The sequence below is a fragment of the Musa acuminata genome, chromosome BXJ1-6, assembly GCF_036884655.1.
Source record: "Musa acuminata AAA Group cultivar baxijiao chromosome BXJ1-6, Cavendish_Baxijiao_AAA, whole genome shotgun sequence".
Classification (NCBI taxonomy): domain Eukaryota; kingdom Viridiplantae; phylum Streptophyta; class Magnoliopsida; order Zingiberales; family Musaceae; genus Musa; species Musa acuminata.
This window is the reverse complement of record NC_088332.1, coordinates 31109400-31135648: the sequence shown is the minus strand read 5'-3', so window position 1 is coordinate 31135648 and position 26249 is coordinate 31109400. Positions and strand designations below refer to the sequence as shown.

At 41.5% G+C, this 26249-nt stretch overlaps 1 protein-coding gene across 4 annotated transcripts in view; it reads left to right on the top strand.

Annotated features, from left to right (window-relative positions):
- The first annotated feature begins 204 nt into the window (after positions 1-204).
- The window catches only part of LOC103988795 (pseudouridine-5'-phosphate glycosidase), a 34392-nt gene continuing 8347 nt past the window's right edge, over positions 205-26249 (top strand). For 3 of the 4 annotated variants that reach the window (XR_010514370.1, XM_009407432.3, XM_065188100.1), the window contains exons 1-7: positions 205-359; positions 19351-19459; positions 20862-20972; positions 21887-21969; positions 22587-22646; positions 24132-24192; positions 24558-24664. Coding sequence is in view for 3 of the 4 variants with exons in the window: in XM_009407432.3 (XP_009405707.2) it covers positions 324-359; positions 19351-19459; positions 20862-20972; positions 21887-21969; positions 22587-22646; positions 24132-24192; positions 24558-24664 (567 nt within the window). In the remaining variant the exon portion in view is untranslated. Of the gene's footprint in view, positions 360-470; positions 534-19350; positions 19460-20861; positions 20973-21886; positions 21970-22586; positions 22647-24131; positions 24193-24557; positions 24665-26249 lie in introns of all 4 variants that reach the window. The other variant, XM_065188102.1, reaches the window with a different exon arrangement.

Below are 26249 nucleotides of genomic sequence, written 5' to 3'. Positions count from 1 at the left end.
CAAACATCGGGCTCGTACGAGTGGGCGAAGCATGCAGAGGCGGGCCGCGGATGAGGCTGCGCGAGATGCTCCTGTCGTGCCGGGACCTCTTATATAAAATGGGCTTCGGGCAGACTGAATCGGCCCTGCAATGCGTCAGGGGTGATGTGGACGAGGCTGGAGGGTGGTCCGCACCATTTGGTCCGTTCCTTCCCCTATCAATATTTGATGTTTCAGACGATTTTGATCGTCTTCCGCCGCTGTTGGAAGACCGAAGTGGGGTTGGCATCTGACCACCATCTCTTCCTCCGTCATCTCCCTCCAACCACCCGATCGGGAGGAGAATGAAGCTGATGCGTGTATTTGATAAGCGAGAGGAGGTACTCTCTCTCTCTCTCTCTCTCTCTCTCTCTCTCTCTCTCTTCCCAAATGTTCGAGGCGGTGCTCATCCGCCCGCGCCCTTCTCGCTCAATCACCGGCTTTTTCAATAGTTGTATATCAGGAATTAAAGAAGGGGTGGACTTTTGAAGCCGAATCTTTTGCCTACATTAAAGGTAGATTTTGCTCCTTGGTTAAAATCAGACCGCAAAGTTGAACACCGCTTGTTCACTGATACGATAGCAGATGATGGGCACTTCATTTTTCTCCCCTTTATTGAACCTATAATTCGATTCCTACTGCTGGTTCTACTCTTAGGCTAGTAATTTTCGTATCTAGCACATAGAGAAAGCAACACCTTTAAGTTAAAATTTCGTGTTCAGAACGAATACTGCAAGTTGATGCCTCTAGTCCATCGTTGCTAATTTAACTACTTGTACCGTATCCCCTTGTGTGATATTATACATTAAATTGTTTGTTTTTCTTACTGCTTTTAAGTTGATCTTTGAAGCCATACTCATGGATCATTGTGTTAATCCTTGAATGAAAGCTTCAGATGTCAATAAGGATATTATGGTCTGTTAAGTTGAGATAACATATTCTTTGCGCTGTGACCTACTTCCTATATGGAGCTTAGGATTGATCGACATATTTTAGATGAAATATTTTCTTAATGAACAATGCCAGCATATACAAATTAAGACAGGTTCTAACTTAAAATTTTTGGAACAAATTGTTGTCATGTGAGAGTACTTCGAAAATAAAGACATAGGAGGTATGATAGCTAGTTGCTTTTTAGTCCTAATTCTGAGTTCTTCAAGACGAGGACCCTCCAATCCCTTAGATATTCTTCTGGCCTTAGAGAAGTTGGCCATGGATTCTGGTATCAACCTAAACCGGTCGATACGTGTTGTCTCATGAAATATCAAGATGCAAACTGTCTTTTATACTAGTTGTATCAAAGTGGATTGTAGTATATAGACCAATGCGGATCTGTACAAGTTCAGTACAAGATGGCATGGATCTGATACAAAGTTAGTATTGGCCGGTATATGTTTGTACAGGTCTGTATCTTGTTAAGGTTCAATTAGTCCCAGATTTATCATATTGCTCAATTTATATTCCTAACTTCATCCATATACCAAGGTTTTTAATCTCATACCATACCGGCGTACTGAGCCTTGCTCGGTATGGTACAGTACCAGCGTATCGAGCGGTATATCAAGGCGTACCGAGTGGTATGCCAAGATTCTAGCGAGCGGATGCGGGTTGGTTCAACCACAGTGGACATCGGATGCGGGTTAGTTGACTTGACATGGTCAGTCAGGACCCGTGACCCCCAAGCTATTGTAAGACATGGGATCGGCCGTGTCTAACCTTTGGGCCTCGTTGATCCTCTCCATCACCTTCCACATCGACGCTCACCGCTTTGTCACGAACGGTCGTCGCGCACCCGCAACAACTTCGTTCAACGAACCGTTCGTCGCTTTTGCATGCTTGTAGCCTTGTACAAAGACATTGCATCATGTTTTGCCTTGGTTTTGTGTGTTTTTGTTTGGAAAATGTAAGCAATAACAGTTCGCAACGCTGCAGTGCGACTGCTCACCGCACCGAGCCGAACTGCCCCAAAATGGCTCTGTTTTTGCGTGCCACGGCTTGTTTTCTGCAAACCGCAACTGCATGCAAGACATCACCCATCTCAGCACCTTGGAACCCCCTAGGTGGCATAGGGTTGGGTGAGGCTTCGGTATATTGTTGGACGTTGAACAATCTTCACAAGTTCCCACGTTAACTTGACGGGAACTTGCCTTCGCACTCGGTATCCGGTGAGTAATTGTTTGTGGACTTGCAATTGTTCATTCTACCTTCTAAAGTCCTTGTTTTCTCCTTCCTCTCTTTTCTCTCTTGCACTCAAGGTGTTTGCTGAATTGCTTGTAAAACATCCCTCTTCGCGAGACGTCAGGACTTGTCCGTCGCTCGTTTTCAATCTAATCAACTTTTTATTTTACAGATCCTTCGGGACCTGTACGAGGTTGCAACAAGGCTAACCCTTTGCGGACGCATATGTCGCAAGGACACCTCATAACTTAAGCAATCCCGACTAAGTTTTAAGAGTTGGCGCAAGGGTGGTTCACGACTTAGGCAACTCCAGCTAAGTCCATGACTTTGCCACAAGGATGCCTCACGACTTAGGCAATTTCAGCTAAGTCCGTGACATTGTGGTATCAGAGCGGGTAAGCAATTCGAGCAAACAGCGAAGAAACTTCGCGATCTTGCTATGGCAAAGCATCGTGGCGAATCGAGCAAGACGGGGCAAGCTGGGCCATTGCCCCAAGCAACCGCAGGTGGGCTGCAAGTGCAAACTCGCTCTTATGCTCGTTGAGTCGCTCTGGAGGACCGTGGCAGCAAACATGATGAGCGAGAAGTTGGCTACTCTTTGCGAGCAAAGAAGGCATAATCTGGAGCGCCAATCGGGAAAAAGAGCCATAAGGAGAGACTCACGGCGGTGGAAACTTGCCTAGATGTTCTTGAAGCAAGCTTCGAGGAACTTTACCAAGGCCAATGAAGGCTTCTTGGGGTAGAGAGACGACAAGGTTGAGGCCCTAGTCGATCGACTGACGGACGATACCAAAGACTCCGTGCAACATTTGCATGAAGTCGTGTCAGAACTCACTTCCAGAGTGATAGCGCTCACAAGGGCACTAAATGCGGGAGGGAGCAACCAGCGATTTAAAAAGGCGCTCGGGCGCTCGCCTAGGCGCTCAGGCGAGGCGAGGCCCGAGCGCCTCGCTAATCTCTCAGGCGGCGCGCTTCAAACAGGCGCCGCCTGGGCGCTCGCCCGAGCCTAGGCGCTGGGCGCTTCGGGCGAGCGCCTGGGTTAACCAAGGCGACCGAACCAGGATTTTAGGTTTGGTCCGGTCTTGGTTCGTTCTCCGATGGTTAGTTGGTTCAATCGAACCAACTAAAACTGCTATAAGTGACAACCGAATCCTAACCCTCGCCGCTGTCGCTCCCGATCCCGATCCCGATCCTGCTGCTCGCAAATGCTGCCACTGTCCTCGCTCGCAAATGCTGCCGCTGTCGCCGCTGTTGCTGCTCGCAAACGCTGCCGCTGTCGCCGCTCGCGCCTCCCGCTGCTCGCCGCTCCTGCTCCCGCTCCCGCTGCTCGCCGCTGTCGCCGCTTGCCGCTGTCGTCGCTCGCTACTGCCGTTGCCTCCTTACACTCCGCTGTCGCCACCGCTTCCTCTTTTCTCAGTCAGCAGGCTCAGCACTCCCTTACACTTCCTTCTTCTCCTTCTGTTAACAGTATACAGTATATTGTTAATATTGTTAGGTTTATTTGAAATTATTAATTTTCAATACTGTTAATAGATTTTCTTAATTTAATAGCATATTTTAATTTAAAATTTTAAATAATTATATTTATTTATTATATTATATATTTTTATATTTTAGTGCCTCGCTTCGCTCGGGCGAGCGCCTGGGCGAGCGTCTAGCGCCTCGGGCGTTTTTGGACCTTGGCACCTTTTGGCGCCTAGCACTTTTTAAATCACTGAGAGTAACACCCGTGTTGCACCGCCATAAAACTTGAGGTCACCTGAGCCTCATTGCTATGGAGGTGCTAGAGACGCAAAGGAGCTCGAGAATTTCTTGTTTGACATGGAATAGTACTTTCGAGCTACAAGGCTCGATTTTGAAGATACCAAAGTTTCAATAGCAACCATGTATTTTAATGGGGATGCAAAACTTTGGTGGCGAGCCCATTGGGAGGAGATCCAACAAGGTCGGTATTGAGTGGACACATGGGAGGAATTGAAGCAGGAGTTGAGAACTCAGTTCCTACCCGAGAACACAGAGTTCATTGCAAGGAGGAAGCTGAGACAACTCCGCCAAAGTACTTACATTCGAGACTACGTAAAGTAATTTTCTGCACTAATGCGGGACATCCAAGACATGTCTGAGAAGGATAAGCTGTTCAACTTCCTCGATGGTTTGAAGCCATGGGCTCAACAGGAACTGCATTGAAGGAATGTCAGCGATGTGATCAGGGCAATTGCGGCCGCAGAAAGACTCACCGACTTTATTTCCTCGGAGGACTCAGGGAAATGGAAATAATCTTCAGAAAATTGCCCTTCAAAATATTCTTGAGGGAAGGAGCCCGAGGGCGAGCAAAGGAAAAACAGTTCCTACAAAGGGCCAAGCTCAAAAGGCAAGGCCCCAAAACCTGACGGATGCTTCTTGTGCGAAGGGCCACACATGGTGAGGGAGTGCTTATAAAAACAGGTACTCAATGCATTAACAGCTTCAATCCATCCCCCTAAATCAGACAAGGGTAAGGTCGTTGCCCTCAGTTCAAATAGTTTAGAATCCAGCAATGACGATGAGGAGTCGCAAGGTCCCCGGATGGGAGCAATGCGTTTGTTGAATGCATAACGAGGTTAAGTGGGGAAGAACATGAAGGTAAAGCCACAGAAAGCAGGGAGTAGTGAGTTGATGTACGTGGACATTAAACTCAATGGCCAAATAACCCATGCAATGGTGGACATGGGCGTTACCCACAACTTTATTGCCTACCGAGAAGCAAAGCGACTTGGGCTGATCTTGGCGAAGAACCCAAGTCAAATAAAGGCGGTGAACTCAAAGGTCAAGCAGATCTCCGGGCTGACAAAGAGAGTCCCCATCAAGATCGGAATATGGAGCGGGAGAACAAACATGATGGTGGTGCCATTGGACGACTTCCAAGTGATTCTCGGAATGAAGTTCATGCACGTGGTGAAGTTGGTACCAATGCCGTTCCTAAACTCCCTATTTTTGACGGGAGGTAATGACCCCTATGTGGTTCTCGTCTCTCGGAGAGGAAGTGCTACTTTGTTCGAACGAAGATCTTATTCTTGGGGCATCGAATCGGTGATGGTTCCATTCGGATGGACAAATAAAAGGTGCAAGTTGTTACGGAATGGCGAACTCCAAAGAAGGTGCCAGAGCTAAGATCTTTCCTTGGTTTCGTCAACTACTATCGGCGCTTCATAGTTGGGTATTCGAAGCGTGCAACTCTACTGATGGAGTTGCTGAAGGAGCAGCCTTGGAGATGGTCTGACAAATGTGAAGCTACATTCCAAGATCTAAAGGCTACTGTGTTGGAAGAACTGGTGCTCAAATTGTCGGACTATGGGGAGCCTTTCGAAGTCCATATAGATGCTTCAGATTTCGCTATTGGGGGAGTACTCATGCAGGAGGGTCACCCGATGGCCTACGAGAGCCGCAAGCTCAACGAGACTTGAGCGGCGGTATCCGGTGCACGAGAAGGAGATGACAGCGGTGGTCCACTGTCTGTGAGTTTGGCGGCACTACCTTCTCGGATCGCGATTTGTGTTGAGGACGGACAACATTGCTTTGAGTTATTTCCAAACTCAAAAGAAACTCTCCCCGAAGCAAGCACGATGGTAGGACTTCCTGGCCGAATTTGATATGACAATGTAGTACAAGCTCGGAAGAGCAAATGTCGTGGCCGATGCCCTGAGCCGGAAAGTGGAGCGGGCGAATGCCATGCAGTTGGAAGGCGGAGGCCAAGCAAGTCAACTACACTCCAACTTCCTTTCCAGAATCAGGGATGGACTGTACAATGATCCCCAAGCAGTAACCCTGATGTAACTAATCAAAGAAGACAAGACACGACGATTTTGGGTCTAGGAGGGACTCGTCTACACCAAAGGGAATAGGGTTTATGTTCCTCAAGTGGACAATTTGAGGTGCGAAATCTTGAGAGAGTGTCACGATTCCCTTTGGGCAAGTTATCTGGGTATTCACCGAATATTGGCTCTCGTGGAGAGGGCCTTCTACTGGCCGAAGATGGGGACTGATGTGGAGGAATATGTTCGAACGTGCCTTACTTGCCAACAAGACAAGGTGGAGCAGTGGAAGCCTGTGGGACTTTTGGACCCGTTGTCGGTACCAGAAAGGTCGTGGGAGAGCATTTCCTTGGACTTCATATCAAGCTTGCTGGCAATAGGGGGACTCGGATCGATACTTGTGGTAGTCGATCAATTTTCAAAGTATGCTACTTTCATTGCTGTACCTCTACACTGTTCAGCAGAGAAGGCGACTAAGCTGATGATAAAGAATGTGGTGAAGTATTGGGGAGTCCCACACAATATCATCAATAATCGAGACGCTCGGTTCCTGGGACGGTTCTGGACCGAGCTATTCAAATTGTTGGGGTTTAAGTTATATTTCTCCACAAGCCTCCACCCCCAGATGGATGGCCAAACCGAAAGGATAAACTCGATCCTTGAGCAATATCTTCGGCACTACGTGAGTGCCAACCAACGAGATTGGGTGAAGCTGTTGGACATAGTCCAATTCTCCTACAATTTGCAGTGGAGCTCTGCGTCCAACAAGAGCCCATTCAAGATCATTACAGGACAACAGCCGTTGACTCCTTACACCTTGGCTATCGGGTGTACTTGGAGTAGTTCGTCAGTATATCACTTTGTAAAAGAATGACACCGAAATGTAGATATTGTGCGGGTTTACTTGGAGAAGGCGACCAAAAAGATGAAGAAGTGGGCACACTTGGGAAGGCGACCACAAGAGTTCAAAGTTAGCGATTTGGTATTGGTGAAACTCCAACCAGAATCACTCTAATTCTTTAGGCACAAAGTACACAAAGGATTGGTGCGCCAGCATGAAGGGCCTTTCCCAATTATCAGTAGGGTGGGCAACGTCTCCTATAAGTTGCAGCTGCCGGCGTGGCTCAAAATTCATAATGTTTTTCACGCCAGCAACTTGAAAGCCTACCACTCAGATCCGCAAGATGCTTCCCGAAGTGTTCCAACTCGGCTACCCCCCACCAGAGCCTCCTATGAGAAGCGAGTTGAAACCATTTTAGCGGTTCGCAAGATAAAGCTACCCAATGAAGCTGAGCAGATCGAGTACTTAGTGAAGTGGCAAAAGCTTCCCCGAGCCTTAGCCAGTTGGGAGCCCGAAAATTCCCTACGACATGAAGAAGCAGTCGTCAACAACTACTAACAAGCGTCGACAGTTTAAGTGGGGGAGAATGTCACGAACGGTCGTCACGCACCCGTAACAACTTCGTTCAACGAACTGTCTATCGCTTTTGCATGCTTGTACAAAGATATGACAGTATGTTTTGCCTTGGTTTTGTGTATTTTTGCTTGAAAAATGTAAGCAACGACAGTTTGTAGCGCTGCAGTGCGATTGATCGCCGCGTCGGGCCGAACTGCCTCAAAATGTCTCCGTTTTCATGTGCCACGGCTTGTTTTCTGCAAACCGCAGCTGCACCCAAAACGTCAGCCATCTCGGCACCCTGAAGCCCCCCGGGTGGCATAGGGCTGGATGGGGTTTCGGTATATTGTCGGGCGTTGAACAATCTTCACAAGTTCGCACGTTAACTTGATGGGAACTTACCTTCGCGCTCGGCACCCAGTGAGTAGTTGTTTGTGGACTTGCAACTATTCGTTCTACCTTCTAAAGTCCTTGTTTTCTCCTTCCTCTGTTTTCTCTCTTACACTCAAGGTGCTCGCTGAATTGCTTGTAAAGCTTCCCTATTCGCGAGACATCGGGACTTGTCCGTCGCTCATTTTCAATCTAATCAACTTTCTATTTTACAGGTCCTTCGGGACCTATACGAGGTTGCAACTAGGCTGATCCTTTGCGAATACATATGTCGCAAGGGTGCCTCATGACTTAGGCAATCCCAGCTAAGTTTAAAGCAGTGATTTAAAAAGCGCTAGGCGCCAAAAGGCACCAAGGTCCAAAAACGCCCGAGGCGCTAGGCGCTCGCCCGAGCGAAGCGAGGCGCTAAAATATAAAAATATATAATATAATTAATAAGTATAATTATTTAAAATTTTAAATAAAAATATGCTATTAAATTAAGAAAATTTAAGATACAAAATCACAATGTCACATTAACAAAAAGTTTCAAAATTCAAAACAATAAAATTTTACATCAAAGTCATTCATCATAATCAATATTATCGTCATTTTCACATAAATCATCTTCATTGAATTCGTCTTCTTCCTCTTGTCCTTCGATTCCTTCCTCTTCATCAAGATATGTTTCATTCTTTATGTCTTCAACAATAGCAGGAGCCAAGCTTGATGCTTTTGCACTTATTTTTCTCTTTGACATCTGTCTTGTATATGTTTGTAATTCTCCAGCACCTGAAGCTCTTGCCACATCGCCCTATGTCAATCTATCATCTTCAAATACAAGCTCGTCTTCAGCATCTTGCAAGTTAGCACCCATTTCTCCTACTAACCACTCATTTGAATCATCAATATCTTGCAATGAGATTGAATCAAATCTATTTTTCAAATCATGACGAGTCTTCAAAGCTTGATTATACTTTATGTAAACAAGATCGTGCAATCGTTGATGTTCTAACCGATTTCTTCTCTTCGAGTGAATCTGTCATATCATATAATTTAAAAATATATTAATACATATATCTAAATAAATAAATTAATTAAAATAAAAATATTTAGTAATACTTACATGCTCAAAGACACTCCAGTTTCGCTCACAACCCGAAGCACTACATGTCAAACTAAGTACTTTGATAGCAAATTTCTGTAAGTTCGGGGTGGAATTTCTAAATAGACTCCACCATTCAGCTGCAAAATTTATGTTATTATTAGCAATAACATAATAACATAATATATATGAAATTAATTATATCAAATTATTAATACCTGGAGAGGTAGTTGTCCTGGATCGAACGACAATTGGAATTCCAAAAAGACCTTCAGCATTTTTATATAAAGATAATTCATGAATAATCTTATCTTGAACCTCAAGGCTGGGAACTAATCTTGCAACGCACTGATATAATCCACCCAAAACTTCTGCATCAAATCCAACAGATTTAATCTTATAAAAGAATTCAGGGTTCAAATAATATCCTGCCGCATGTAAGGGACGATGAAGTTGACAATTCCATCTTTCGTCAATGATTGTAAAAATTTTCTCATATTTTTCTTCATTTTCATTAAAAAATCTTTTAATCGTCTCCTTTGCTCTATCCATAGCCTCATAAATATATCCCATTGCAGGCTTATTTTCATTATCCACCAACCGAAGGACTCGAACAAGAGGGCCCATTACCTTTAATATATAAACTACATGATTCCAAAAGGATGACATTAAGATGATATCAGTAGCCCTCTTGCCTTTTGCTTCTTTTGCCCATTTTCTTGTCACCCATTTCTCAGAGGTAAACATATTTCTCAGAGTATGTTTTTGACGATGCATGCTCTGTAATGTCAAGAATGAAGTAGCAAATCGGGTAACACCATGTCTCATTAATTCTTTATTCCCTTTAAATTCTCTCATCATATTCAAAGCCCCAATGTGATTATAAAGAAATCCAACAACAAAAATTGCCCTTTCTAAGGTTTTCTTGATTTCTAAGATCTTTCCAATATCCTTCAACATTAAATCAATACAATGTGCTGCACATGGAGTCCAATACAAGTGTTGTCTTTTTGATTCAAGCAATTTACCTGAGACAAAGGATAACAAAAATGATAAGACTTAAGAGTTTAACACACTTAATTGAAGATGAAATAATTAACAAAATCAAAAGATGAATATTACCAGCTAAAACATAGTTGCTTCCATTGTCGGTTATGATTTGAACGATATTTTGTTCTCCAATTTCTTCCACGAAGTTGTCAAGTAAATCATATATCTTGTCTCCAGATTTTACAAAAGATGAAGCATCTATTGACTTCACAAACATAGTCCCTAAAGAACAATTAAGCATAAAATTAATTATACTCCTGCGCCTCCTGTCAGTCCAAACATCTGACATAATAGAGCAACCATGTGTTGCCCATGATTCTTTATGACCTTTTAGTAAGTCATTTGTATAATTCAACTCTTTTTGCAACAATGGAACTCGCATCTCATAATAACTTGGAGGTTTTAATCCTGCACCATATCTTCCAATAGCTTCAATCATATCATTAAAACTGTCTAAACGAGTTGTACTAAGGGGAAGACCAGCCTGATAGAAGAAGCGAGCAATGTGCTGAATTGTTCTTCCTCTTATTTCTTTATCACAAGCATCACTTATATTTGTTTGTCTAAATTTTGAGCCTCCTACTTGCCCTTGTTGTTTCTGGGATCCTTGAAGCATATATAGATCCATCGATCCTTTTTTACCTTTCTTAGTACTTATAACTTCTTTTCCCTTTTTGTTGTATACTCTTTTTTCACTTGAGTTAATACTCATAGAATAATCTTCTTCTTCATCCCTAAGATATTCAACATTGTCTTCTGGTAAATTCCCGTAAGATTCATTCTTTTGTGTCTTCTTTTCATTCATATAACTCAACAACTCTTCTTTTACCTCAGGTGGACATTTTTTGTAAGCTGCTGCATTCTTGAAATTTCCTACTAGTTGTTGTTTTGCACGAAAAATACCACCTCTGGTAGTCTTATCGCAGAATATGCAAGTCACTGCATTATGATCTTTCGGATCCTTCAAATAATTATACTTCCATGCAGGATCTTTTTTTGATACCATTGGAGACTCTATTGAGTTGCTCTCTACACTTGCCATTTATGTTGAAACCTAGCAATAATTTCAAATAAATAAAAATTAATAACATTAAAATCAAAATAATATATTATTAATCTATTAATGAAAATTAATCATTTCAAAATTCAAATAAACTTAATATTAAGATTTAAGAGTATACTGAGCAGTCTGAGCTTGACGGAGAAAGGAAGCAGCGTCGGTAGCGGCGAGCGGCGGGGGGAAAGGGAAAGGGAGCGGGAGGCGCGAGCAGCGGGAGGGCTCGCGGGAGGCGCGAGCAACGGGAGGGCTCGCGGGAGTCGTGAGCAGAGGGAAGGCTCGCGGGAGTCGCGAGCAGCGGGAGGGCTCGCGGCAGTTGGGAGGGCTCGCGGGAGGCGTAAGCAGCGGGAGTCGCGAGCAGAGGGAAGGCTCGCGGGAGGCGCGAGCAGCTAGAGGGCTCGCGGGAGGCGCGAGCAGCAGGAGGCGCGAGCAGTGGGAGGCGCGAGCAGCGACAGCGACGAGCAGCGGCAGCGGGAGCAGGAGCGACGAGCAGCGAGATCGGGAGCGGCAGCGGTGGCGGGTTAGGGTTAGGTAAGGGTTATATCGGTTTAGTTGGTTCGATTGAACCAACTAATAACCGAACCAGGACCGAACTAGACCTAAAATCCTGGTTCGGTCACTTGGTTTACCCAGGCGCTCGCCCGAAGTGCCAAGCGCCTGGGCTCGGGCGAGCGCCCAGGCGGCGCCTGTTTGAAGCGCGCCGCTTGGGACATTAGCGAGGCGCTCGGGCCTCGTGTTAGGACTCTAGCTTGGAGAGTCCTAATTGAGAGGGACATTCATGTAAAACTGTTAGGACTCTAGCTAAGAGAGTCCTAATTGAGAGGGGCATCAATTTAAAATTGTTAGGACTCTAGCTAGGAGAGTCCTAATTGAGAGGGACATTCTGTTAGGACTCTAGCTAGGAGAGTCCTAATTGAGAGGGGCATTCATGTAGGAGGTGTTTTCTTAGAGAAGAATTAGGAGTTGTAAGGGAATAAGAGTCTTGACTAGGAGTCCTATTAGGAGTTGGTTAGAAGTAAGAGTCTTAAGTAGGAGTCCTATTAGGAGTTAGGGTTTAGAAGCCCTATAAATAGCCATGTATTCCTTCTCTTTTGATAAGCAATAGATGAATCTTTTCTGCTGCCTTTGAGTAGCAACTTGGAGGGAGGAACCCCTATAGAGTTCCAAGGAGGCCGATCCCCTAAAGAGATCAACCCCAAGTTTAGAATCTGCAAGGGTTCTAACACCTGGTATCAGAGCAGCGTTCTTGGCATCTCGCTGCCCTTCCACAGCCATCCATCAACCCTCCACAACCGCCCAAAGCAATTCCCACAATTGCTTAAAAGATCGTCACCGAATTCCGCCATCATCTCCACCACCGCGGATCATCCTTTGATCTCCCCGTGAATTGCAACAGGTTCTGGTTTCCTACCTTACTGCTGCTGCAATTTAGTTATCCTTATTCGAAAATCCAAAATAAAAAATTGTTCCTATATTGCTGCATAAACTTTTCGACACAAAGTTTTCATCTCTACGACGAAAGATACATTGCAGAATTCTAGCCGCATAGCACCATCTGTTTGATCTTGCTACTGTGCTTTTTCTATCCAAATTTCTACGAAATTTTTATTACATCTTTGACACTTCCTAACAGTGGATTTCCCTTTGGTTTCATCAAAAAATTCTCAATATAAACTACTGATCTTTTATGTCCAATCTGCTGCACTTGAATTGCAGAATTCAAGCCGCATAGCACCATCTGTTTGATCTTGCAACTGTGCTTTTTCTATCCAAATTTCTACGAAATTTTTATGACATTTTTGACACTTCCTAACAGTGGATTTCCCTTTGGTTTCATCGAAAAATTCTCAATATAAACTACTGATCTTTTATGTCCAATCTGTTGCACTTGAAAATCTATGCTGCAGAAAATTTCAGCTGCATATCGTTGCCTTAACCCATCTATTTGCAATCTTTTTTGAATGAAATTTCTTATACACTTCATAGATCATCTTGGCTTCCATCTAAGATTGATTTATAAAGAAATTCATCTCAAAAAAATGATTTTGTGTTGCTGCAAATTTTCATCGTAACCCGCTGAAATTTCTCGACGAGAATTCTGCTATCGCAACTTGCACCAATTTTCTTACTGTTATACTGCCGAAATTTTCTTGATTAAATTAGATATCCTTGCTGTCATATAAACTGTGATTTTGCTATCAATTTTCTCCTCAATTCTCTCAAGTTTTTGGTGGAAATTACGTCGAGAAACCGTTATTTCTTCGACGACAATTCTACTCTTACAAGACAGCACATACTTGCTGCAACTTCCACGGATTTCTGTCAAACCTTTGCTACCATCTACCACAGATCCAAAACTTTCATCCACAACCCTAAAACTCTACCAAACTACACCCTCAAACTACACCCAAAACAGCCACAAAACAAGCCTAAACCGCAGCCTACATCCACCAATCCACCAACACTTTCGACCATCACTTCTCTCAACCTATACATGCCTTTAACCCAACAGCAAAAGAGAGATCTTAACATCATTGATTTGGGGCCATATACTATGGCATCTAAGGAGGCAATCAATGCTAAATTCAAAGCCTTGGAGGCGCGAATGGAGGATAAGATTCGGACGCTCTTTACCGAACTCAGATTGGGCCGACCACTAAGCCCGAAGAAATCATATCAAGGAGAGAGCTTTGCCCAATCACACCAAGCCCGAAGAGATGACTTCCAAGGGAGGGTAGGCTCTATGACCGACCCCAACTATCCATGCATGAGAGTGGACTTCCCTAGATGGGAAGAAGGAGACCCAATTGGTTGGATCTCACACGCGGAGCGATATTTTCGGTACCACAAAATCGCAGATGCATCTATGGTGAAAATTGCAGCTATACATCTTGAAGGGGATGCTATACAGTGGTTTAAACAGTTTGAACATACTTATGAAGTCCTTTCATGGCAACAATTCAAAGAAGGACTGCTGATCCGCTTCAGACCAACCGATTACGAGAAAATTGACGAACAACTAGCAAAGATCCGACAAACCTCCACCATTCAGGAGTACCAAACCAGGTTTGAAAGGTTATCTAATCAAAATCATGATTGGTCTCAAAAACAGCTATTGAGGACCTTCATTGAGGGCTTGAAGCCGGAGATCCGAGGAGAAGTTAAAGCGCGACAACCGTATACGCTTATGGCAGCCATCTCTTTCGCACGACATCAAGAGGAGCAATTGAACCATGAAGCTCGGAGGACTAGGGTCGTTCCTCAACCAGTAATATTGAAGCCCTCAGCCACCCCTACTATTGACCAAGTCCCTACACCAAAGAGGTTAACAAGAGAAGAGCTTCGGGAGCGATATACGATGGGGTTATGTTGGCATTGTGACGAGCCGTGGAGCCGTGAGCATCGCTGTAGTAAAGGGAGACTTCTTATGATTGAACCAATAGAAGAAGAGGCCATTGAACATCCAGAAGAGAGCCTTGAACATGAAGAAGAAGATGGAGAAGAAGAGCCACAACCGACTGAAGTTACGGTGCATGCACTAGCCGGCTACTCAAACTCGGAAACGATGAAAGTTGGAGGCCTTCTCAAACAACAACCGATCACTGTTCTCATCGACACGGGCAGTTCTAATAACTTTATAAATAGTAAGGTTACTATCCAGATGGCCTTACCTATTGAGAATTGCAGCAGGTTTGACGTTAAGGTCGTCGACGGATGGATTTTGAATTGTGATCGTAGGCGCCCACAGGAGAAACTATTGCTGCAGGACCAAGAGATAATTGCATATTTCTTCCTTCTCCCTCCTGATGACTATAAGGCTATGTTCATAATTAAATGGTTGACGACATTAGGTGATATTTCTTGGAATTTTATGCAACTAATTATGAAATTTTACAGTAAGGAGAAACAGGTGATACTGAACGGGAAACGTGGGGGCGACATAACGACGATTTGCACACAACAAATGGAGAAGGTTTTGCATAAAGCATGCAGCATATTTTTTATACAACTTGAGCAGCAAACTAAGGGAGAGCCAATACAATTTGAAGATCCAAACCTACTTCCTTTGCTTGCTGAATTTTCAGATATATTTGACGAACCGTACAACCTAACTCTTACCCGTCGGCATGATCATTATATAATGACTCTTTTAGGCAAACCTTCAGCAAATACTCGGCCATATCAATATCTCCCGAAGGATGAAATAGAAAGGATTGTAAAATAAATGCTCAAAACAGGAGTTATTCGGCCAAGTTGCAATCTCTATTCTTCACCGGTGCTCCTCATACGAAAGAAGGATAGAATATGGCGATTATGTGTTGATTACCGAGCTCTCAATGGAATACCATCAAGGATAAATACCCTATTCCAATAGCAGATGAATTACTAGATGAAAGAGAGCACAAATCTTTACAAAGCTGGACCTTCGATCCGGGTATCATCAAATACGAGTATGCGAAGAAGACATACCGAAAACCACCTTTTGAACACACAACAACCACTATGAATTTTTGCTTTCTTCAAAAGAAGGTGGAATATCTTGAGCATATCATATCAGAGGAAGGTGTGGCAGTAGACCCCTTCAAAATTGGAGCAATGCAAAACTGGCTGACCCCGAGGAACATAAAATTGCTACATGACTTTCTGGCTTTAACAGGCTACTACTGCAAGTTCGTGAAAAACTATGGAGAGATTAGTGCACCAGTTACTTCCTTACTGAAAGAAGATGTCTTCCAATGGTCGGACAGAGCCTCCGCTGCCTTCGACAAACTTAAGACAGCCATGACGACGACGCCGGTGCTAACACTACCAGATTTCAACCGACCCTTCATTATTGAGGCTGGCGCATCTGGAGTCGGAATTGGAGCCATTCTCATGCAAGATGGTCAACCACTCACATACACTAGCAAGGCATTATCTCCCTCCCATCAAAATAAGTCAACATATGATAAGGAGATGCTTGCCATTGTGCGCGCAGCAACGAGGTGGAGACCCTACTTGATTGGTCGACGATTTCAAATTAAAACTGACCATAAAAGCCTCGAGTACTTTTTGGAGCGAAAGATATCATCCCCTGAGCAGCAAAAATGGGTAACAAAACTTCTTAGATTTGATTATGAAATAACTTACAAAAAGGGAAAAGAGAATGTTCTTGCAGATGCGCTTTCGCAGCTACCCGAGCAAGCTGAAGTTTCGACCATTTCACTTCCGACCAGCAACTTTCTTAAGGATATTAAGATGGAATGGCAGGAAGATTCAGAGACTAGTAAGTTTATAAAAAAATTGGAGGAAGCACCAAGCTCCGTGGCTCATTACAATTGGGACTCAAAAGAATTACACTATAAGGGACGCATTGTGCTTATGATAAATTCTACTTGCATCTTCACGAGTAGATTTTGGACCAAGTTATTCTATATGCAGGGTACTAAATTGAAAAGGAGTATGGCATATCACCCACAAATCGACGACGAGACAGTTGTAAATAGGTGCTTGGAGACAGCCCAAAGCCACCCACCAAATATGACTACCTAAAGAGAACTCCAGACCCAGCGAAGTGCCATTATTGATCGACGGATCGTGACTCGACGACGACGACCCACTAATGAAGTTCTAATACAGTGGGCGAACCTACTAATAGAAGATGCCACTTGGGAGAACTATGACGACTTGAAGATCAAATTCCCAGAATTCATGAATCATCAGCCTCGAGGACAAGGCTGATTTGAAGAGGGCGGGTCTGTTAGGACTTTAGCTTGGAGAGTCCTAAATGAGAGGGACATTCATGTAAAACTGTTAGGACTCTAGCTAAGAGAGTCCTAATTGAGAGGGGCATCCATTTAAAATTGTTAGGACTCTAGCTAGGAGAGTCCTAATTGAGAGGGACATTCTGTTAGGACTCTAGCTAGGAGAGTCCTAATTGAGAGGGGCATTCATGTAGGAGGTGTTTTCTTAGAGAAGAATTAGGAGTTGTAAGGGAATAGGAGTCTTGACTAGGAGTCCTATTAGGAGTTGGTTAGAAGTAAGAGTCTTAAGTAGGAGTCCTATTAGGAGTTAGGGTTTAGAAGCCCTATAAATAGCCATGTATTCCTTCTCTTTTGATAAGCAATAGATGAATCTTTTCTGCTGCCTTTGAGTAGCAACTTGGAGGGAGGAACCCCTATGGAGTTCTAAGGAGGCCGATCCCCTAAAGAGATCAACCCCAAGTTTAGAATCTGCAAGGGTTCTAACACCTCGCCTCCCCTCGCCCGAGCGCCTAGGCGAGCGCCCGAGCGCCTCTTTCAATCACTGGTTTAAAGAGTTGGCGCAAGGGTGCTTCACGACTTAGGCAACTTCAGCTAAGTTCATGACTTTGCCGCAAGGGTGCCTCACGACTTAGACAATTCCAGCTAAGTTCGTGATAGCTTGGTCGCCCTCCTTCGCCATCGTCGCATCCCTCCCCGCAAGCTTCGTCGCCCTCCCACGCACCTGTTCGGCCTCGAGATGCACAACCCCATCCCTCCCCCCCCCCCCCCCCCCCTCCCCTCTCTCTCTCCTGCTCCTCCCATCACCTTCCATGTTGACACCCGCCACTTAGTCGCTCTCCTTTGTCATCGTCGCGTCCCTCCCGGCGAGCTCCGTCGCCCTGTCACGCACCTGTCTGGTCTCAAGACGTACAACCCCATCCTTCTCCCTCGCTTTCTCCTTTCTCTCTCTCTCTCTCTCTCTCTCTCTCTCTCTCTCTCTGCCTCTCCTGCTCCTGCTCCTGCTCCTCTCTTAGGATCGAAATTTTGGGGTTTGCATCCTGACTCCGAGATCCAGGAAGAAGAATTGTACTGGTAGCGGGCGGTTCGTGTGCCGATAGGCTTGGAGACCGATATGTACTGCCCGTACCAGGCGGTATGGTACGAAATTAAAAACATTATCATATACATAATTCAATGCACATCTAGTTTATTGCTATGATGTGAAATTAGATAGAATTACAACTTTTGGTATTTGTGATGATAATTCCCTTGGTCGCTGACACTCGTCAATGTGATTTGAGGCTCATAAAATGCTGTTGTGTTGCATTGAACATATGTCATATGCTGTGTTTAGGACAAGTTAGATGTATTATGATTATCTCATTAAATTATCATATATTATCTTTTTTGAGATATTATACTCATAATTTGTTATTATCGTCAAAAATATATGTATGGCTGTATCCTGATACTTGTGATACATGTTGCATTTCTTTTGAGACAAGTATCTTAGATGATATTTTCAAAACCATAAAGGGTTTGTTTATTTGTCTACCTTGGTTGGACCAATACCCATATTGAGTGTGCCAACTCTTGTAGCAGTATGTTATATATACTGTATAATTATGAGAAGAGACTGGTATGAGTCTGGTGTTTGATACAACAATTAACCAGCATTTATTAATGACTTGATCAGTTATCCATGTTTAACGTGTAATTTAAGGTTTCTTGAGATCAAGTAGAGAGGAGAAAAATGAGAGGATCATTCACATTTCTATGGTTCTCTGTGCACTAGCATTATGAATATATTTTTAGTTTTTGTTGGTTTAATTAATGACAATAATCATAAGGGTAATATGTAAAACAAGCCCATGCCAGTCTCAGTTCTATCTTATAAATTTTTAAGCATAAGTCTTGGGCTTCACTTTAACATTAAAATTGCTTAAAAGGAATGCTAGTCTGATGATCTGAGAGAATGTTTAAGATGTATGCCTTTAGTATACCTAATAATGCAATGCTTCTAAAATAATGGTTCTAATGAGCACATGCTAGGTGAAACTCCAGTCATCTGAATTAAGTATCTTTATGCTTCTATGTATTCCACATGCATTTCATCCAAGCAACAGGTACGGATTGGACCGGATGATGAAATAAATGGTGCTGCCAGCGTATGAGCACATTTACATAGGTGTGATTGTTACCATCACTGAAGAATTGCAAACATGACAAATTTGATTTCTTTTGACAATGACATGTTTCTGTTTATACACACATATCTGATGATCCTTTTTTCCCCATTTTTCTTTTTTAGGGTGGGGGCTGGGGTGGGGCAAGTGAAACTGTGATAGTCACTGATGTATTTACATACTTCCGACCCAATTCATCCATGTTCTATTTGATTAATATTTTCAGTCAGATGCAAGGGCCAGCATGTTGGTTATGCTAGTTTTTATTGGTCAGTATGTATTCTGTAAGCATGTTAATGACATGGGGCTCCATATCGTGCCAAATATGTGCTGACATACCCTTTATCTGTGGATGCAAACTGAAACTGAAATCTGTGACTGGAAGTAATGTTATCAATAGGAGAGCAATGATAACACAATGCATGTAGCTTTTACGAAGTAAATTGCATATTAGTTATTCATAATTGTATTTTTCAGGATCAAAATGACTTCATCTTAGGGAATTTGAAAATAGCCCCAGATATTTATGAAGCCCTTTTACATGGAAATCCAGTTGTGGCGCTGGAGTCGACAATTATTTCTCATGGTAAGAATATATCAGTGTGATGATAAGGCAGGCTTACCTTTTTCAACTTCAGCTGTACTGAAACTTCTTTTGGTCAACAATTAATTATCTTGAATAAAGTAAACCATTTTTCTAATATATTGCTAATATTAATATTTTATACTTGTGGTAGTGATTAACAACACAGCTATGTAGTATTATTATGCGAGCTTGCCATTTTACCTTTTTGACTTGAGCTGATTCTGTGATGTTCATCTAAAAAATGAACATCCTAAAGATTGTAGGATTGTTATGAAACTTTTGATATAGACCAAAAATTTTCTGATTGCATATGCATGGTTGTCTTTGATGACTGCAACAAGGATAACAAGTGATTGGTTGTAATCGTATTGGTGATATATATATATATATATATGTATATACATATACATACATATATATACATATACATACATATATATACATATACATACATATATATACATATACATACATATATATACATATATATATATATATATATATATATATATAGACACTTTAGATTATTTGATTTTGCAAACATCCAGCTGCTTAAGTCAGAAATTCACCTAGCATGTTACTGGTTCTTTCTAGCCATCAACATACCTATACTGAAGATGAGCTTTCCCCTATCTGCCTTTGTTAAAACTAGTAACAACATTAACCTAGAAATTAACTTTCACCTAGATTTAGTTGATCAACCTTCTTTATGAGATGAGATTTTTTATTATTTTATTATCTTGCATGTTTGGCAGATCTAATAGTGGACTGATCTGTGTGTTTCAACATATAAATCCATGACTTCAACAATATCATTTATTCATTTTCCTATTTCCTCAGTTGCAAAGGAATTATATTGTGATGCATTCAAATGAAACAAAACTTAAAAGGTTTGGTATGGAAGTTGCTATACATTTAGCACACTTTGTTGACATCGGTGATCCCATATGTGGCCTGTACATGTGGTTGGCTGAATGAGGAGGTTACCATTGATAGCTCTAATGTGGGAAAATATGAGTATGGCTCATAGATAGATGCCTTACAAAGAGAATAGTCTCATTGAAGGCGGTTAACTCTGCAGGGTTAAGATACACAGAAAGTGAGCCATATGAACATACAACCAGAAAAAATGGAGGTTTAGAATTGGTTTCTCTCATATAAAACAGAAAGCTGAACTCGAAATTGGTACTGAATAATTTGAGAAGTCATTGACTCTTTTCAGAATGGGACAAAGAAAATGCATACAATCATAACAGCAAATGACCCTGCATAACATAAATTATTAATTATGTTTTAGTTAGTTCTTTCGAGTTTATAATAATGTATTTATTATATTGTGAAAATTTGATGGTCATGTTGCCTTTTATTTTTGAGATATTGCTAATTAATTCATTTTGCTTAGGTATGCCCTATCCACAAAATCTTCAAACTGCCAAAGAAGTTGAAGCTATTGTGAGGGAGAATGGTGCAGTTCCAGCAACCATTGCCATTTTAGATGGAGTTCCATGCATTGGTATGTTAATCTAGAGATTGTTTAATGTGTTTATTATAGCAGATAATTTTAGTATTTCCTGGATGGCTGCAATGAACTGGGTAAAATGATATCCAAACACCATTCTCATTTTGGGATTTATCTACGATAGCAATTTCTACAAGCAAAAGGCGCAAACATTATATTATCAATCTCGGTGATTATTCCTCTATGCTACCAACCCTGTGAATGTATGATCCATATCCCACATTTCAAAATGGCGTTTGAAGTTTGAACAACTATTCGTGACTCATTTAATTCCTAGAAGGTAACTGCCATATGCGAAGCGCACAGAACTAGCGATGCCTTGTTGTGATAGTTGGATTGGTTATTTTTTCATGCCATAAATAAATTGTTCATTTTTGGGGATTTTCTAAGAGAAGCTGCATTTAGATTTGAACCATGTTCAAGACTCAACTAGGATACTTGATTACATGTATAATTACCTTGTAAGTTATGATCTGAGGAAGATACTTTGGCTTAGACTCTTTTGCCAACTTAAAGTATGATCAAGTACATGGATTTGGCATTTAAACAAATAGTTCGATACTGCTGTGTCCAGGTTCTTTCTGGATAAGCTTTTTATCTTAGTTTCCAAAGTGCTTTTATTCAAGTTATCTTGCACTGCTAAATTGGCTTTCGTATTCACCTGTGCAATATGGACTTAAAGCTGATCCTAGCCTTTATTAGGGGCATCTACCATTCTACCAATTGATGTCATTTGATATTCTTGATAACAATGAAAGCATTGCTGTTCATTGTTGCAAAAAGTCATCTTACACAAGTTTCTTTCTAAGGTTGATGGATGTAAAGTTCCTTTTTGTTTTCTCCTTTGTTTTTGATAATTTGACTCAACAACATCCTGCAAAACATAGTGTTCTTTTATAATTTGCTAGGTCTGAATAATGCACAACTAGAAAGGCTTGCAAAGCTTGGAATCAATGCTCAGAAGACATCTCGTAGAGATATTCCACATGTCGTGAGTGCCTTCTTTCTCTGTTTTTGGACATTTATTTTGTACATTGTTACATAAATCACTCTTGAAGTAACTAAATTCAGGAAAGATGAACTTCCCTATGATGTGAGTCTGATACTTGATTAGAAGGGTAAAAAAAATGTGGCGGTACATGAGGCATTTTTATTTGTGGGTGGCGTTTATGTGGTGGCACAGAGTAGGTGCATGCACCTGTTTCCCCTGCAATATCCCTTTTAAGTTTACATACCAGCTGGTACATGTGGCATGAGAATGGGGCATGTAGATACCTTTCTGATACTTTCTGACACTATTATGCTGGTCAGAACAAGCTAAAAATTATATTCATATCAACATTTCCAACATTGGCCTATGTGACAGTTTTGGTATGTTTTGCGCACATGTATGTTTCAGCCTGTGCTGATGCCAGTTGGCTTGGCAGTCCTTGCATAATCCAAGATGAGATCCTAGGTTTGTGCCGCTGGTAATTTACAATCTGAATGACAAAAATACTTTTGAAGCAGGACCATGGATTTACAATTATTTCTTGTTAGACATTTGCATTTGTTTATGCTTGTTTATCTTTTTCTGTGATTGATATTCTAATTCACATAAGTTGACAGGTTGCAGCTGGCAGTAATGGTGCAACAACAGTTTCTGCAACCATGTTTTTCGCTTCAAAGGTAGTTTAATTAGTATGATTTATTCAGCCACAATGTCAAACAATCACTGCTGACTAAGAGTGCTTCTGTATGCATGACCATTTCAATACCTCTGTCCATGATGGGAGTTTGACAACAAAGGAAAAAATGGTGATTCTTATGAGATAAAGTACAAGTATTGGGATATATCAAAGTTCTCTCTTATCTAAGAGCCTTTCTGATGTTTTCTTTCCTTATTGCTGGGCTGCATTTGAAAGGATTTGAATTGATATCTTCGTTCTCAGGTCAAGTTTTAAACTCTTGAGTTAGCTATTCTTCTTCTCTCTCCGTTTTAAACTCTCCATCTGCCACCTTCACCTTTAGTCTTATCGAATTATATTATATAATTGTCCAGCAACATGCCAACCTCCGTTGCTCCTTTCCTTTCGGACACTTCTCATGCTTTCACATTCTAGGACCCTTGCAGCCTATTTGACTACAGCTGGAAGCCTCATTTGATTACATTTCTTATGCCCCCATGTGTTCAAATTGCATCGATCAAGAAGCAGAGTCCTTTCTACATGAGCTTTCTATTTTTCTCTTTAAGTAACAAAATGTGATATCACCAGCATTTTTGCTCATTGAGCCCAATTAATATTATTGAAAGTAGTGAGAGATAAACAAAGAACAAGTTGGAACAAGCTAAGATTAAAGAAATCCTTGATATTTACTTATTGTCTTTTTTGTTTTATCACTCATGAAGTAAGAATCATCAATCAGTAAAAATCAAAATTCTATACTGCTCTGTCATGAGGGGGTGTTGGAACTTCCAAGACATGCTAATTGCTGGTAATTGGCAATGCTTGGCTTACCATATTGTCACGTACTTAACTGGTTTTGCCTAAGTCGTGCGGCACCCTTGCGTGTCCGTCCGCAAAGGTCAGCCTCCCCGAAGCCTTCCACGGTCCCTTAGGACCCACAAAAGAGAAAACGGGTTAGAGAGAATGCCTCACTCGGGATCCACAAACAAACATTCCAGGAAACACTTCATAGACAACGCAAATTACAAACAAACTTTACAAGCTCTGAACAATTGCACATCAAAGGGTCAAAATGGTCCACTACAAACTGAAAATCTCTCACAAGTGTCTACATGACACAACCTTTATTTACAAGCCTAAAGCGGCCACCAAACTAACTAAAATGAGACTATTAAGCCTTTGGCCGTCCCTCTACATGCTGTTCAAAGCATGAACATACCAAAAGATACGGACATACATAAGCATTACATCAAACATCCTGTTTAGAAGTTTGTCCGTGACAATATGTTTGAAATTGTGACTGACGGATGCATTAGTTATATTCATCTTATTTCTCGATACCTGGCTACTTGGTAACTATATTATGATGAGTAAGCATATATGCTCTCACATGTATTTTTGCCTGCTCAATCATACAAGACTGGCAAATAACAGTATCTTAGACGATGTTTTTATTTAATTAGCATACTTAATGTTGCACTTACAGGTTGGCATACCAGTTTTTGTAACTGGGGGTATTGGAGGAGTACATAGACATGGGGAAACGAGTAAGAATATCTTCTTCTTCATTTTTTGTTATTTTTAAAAAAATCAGCAGAATGTATATGAAGCAATTGGCTGAAGCAACTGTAATCTGAGAGCAGTCACTTGTTATGTTGCAGTTTCTTGATAAAAGAAGTAATATGAAATCAAAAGATGTTAACTAAATTTAGTTGCTTCTTTCCTCAGAACCACTAAAGTTCAGTTTCTTAATCTTGGCCTGTTTAATGTATCATTGGTCTACATGTCTTGGAACTGGATCTTTTTTTCCAGTTAAATTTTGAAAATTGCATCAACATTGTGGCTAACCTAATTTCTGACCATAAACTTACCTGTCTTTATTTCTTACTATGTTATTGTTTTTAATATGCAGCAATGGACATATCATCTGATCTCACCGAGCTTGGCAAAACCCCGGTGGCAGTAATCTCAGCTGGGGTGAAGTCAATTTTAGATATTCCCAGAACCCTTGAGTATCTGGTATAGATGCTTTGTCCTTGTACAAGTAAATTTACACTCAAGTACATATAGTGTTCCTGGAGCCCTTGAACACCTGGTACTCGAGTGCTTTGCTGTTGTAGGAAATATATGTTATGATCTATTGTTGAGTAGATGTATAAAGGAAACAAAATTGTAACATAAACAAGGTTCATCATACCGTGGTGTACCGCTCAGTATGGGCGACATGTATCGATCTGACAGGAGATCGGTATGGGCGGTATATCGGTATGCCCCATGTACAGTGTGTCGGTACGCTCAATATGGCTCGGTACAGCTTGGTATGTATTGTACCAACAACTAGTCGGTATGGATCGGTAAGGTGAACCATGAACATAAGTATCATCAAGATGTCCACATCTTTCTTGTGTACCATGGTCAATGTCCATGTAATTGTTAGAAAAAAGAAAAGATATCTCCAAAGATCCTTTAGATTGACATATTCAGAAAAGGAGGATATATCAGGGAACGTCTTTTGGTGAATGACATGATATACATTTCTGAATGACAAAAGATTGCATATGATGCATAAAAAAAGTTGTTTGTCTTCTTTTCGGGAGGATACATCAGGGACTATTTCAGTGCAATGCATGATATACATAATTCTGAATGACAGTGCAAAATTACATTTGAGGTATAAAAACACTTGGGCCGCATCATTGCGGTCAAATGTATAGTGTCACAAGGCCAGAACAGTAAAGAGGTGGAATGTATGGCAATTTTGGATGCTCTAAATGGAGCAAAGCAGGAAGGTCTAAGTAACATCTGGGTAAAATCTGATGTGCTGGAAACAATCATTTGGCTTAATTGAACTAGTGGAGTTCCCTAGACTCAAAATCAAGTCTCAGATATCTTGTTTCTGGCACAACTCCTTAACATCTAGTTTCTTTCACAGCAGATATGTAAATGCGATGGCCCACCACTTGGCCAATTTTGCTAGATCTGGCAACTCAACTCATGCTTGGGGAGTTGACTCTGTCTCTCTTTCTGTATCCAGCCATGTTTTTTGACAGCCACCATGGCTCTTGAATGAAGGTCTTCCTAAAAAAAGTATAGAAAAGGTTGTTTGTCTCATGTAACAAAGTGAACTTTGCATTAGCTGTAGTGTTTCCCAAAAAGTTGAATGATGATTTTGTTTCTGATTGGTGATAAATACTATCTCCTAAATCACAGTGATGGCGTGATAGGTTTCCATGGGTTTAGTTTAGGTCTTATTTGATTCCTAATTGAGACAAATCTGAGTTTTCCTTTTTGGAATACAATAAATAGTCAAGGATTATGTATTATTATTACTCATTAAGTTGTCCTCAACATTTATTTTTAAATTGTCCTCAATATTTGAGTGAGTAATGATAGTTGTAGTGGTTGGATTCTGTTGGCTTTGAATTTACAGTCTACTTCTTTTGTTCCAACTAAGGCAAATTCTAGGAACTATTGTTAGTAATTGGACTTTGGCTGAAAATTTCAAAATGAAATATATGGCTCCCTTAAATTATTGGAATCATCGTCAGGTAAGCCAATCAATTTTTAGTGATCTATCAAATATATGCGTTTTGGTTAGTCACTG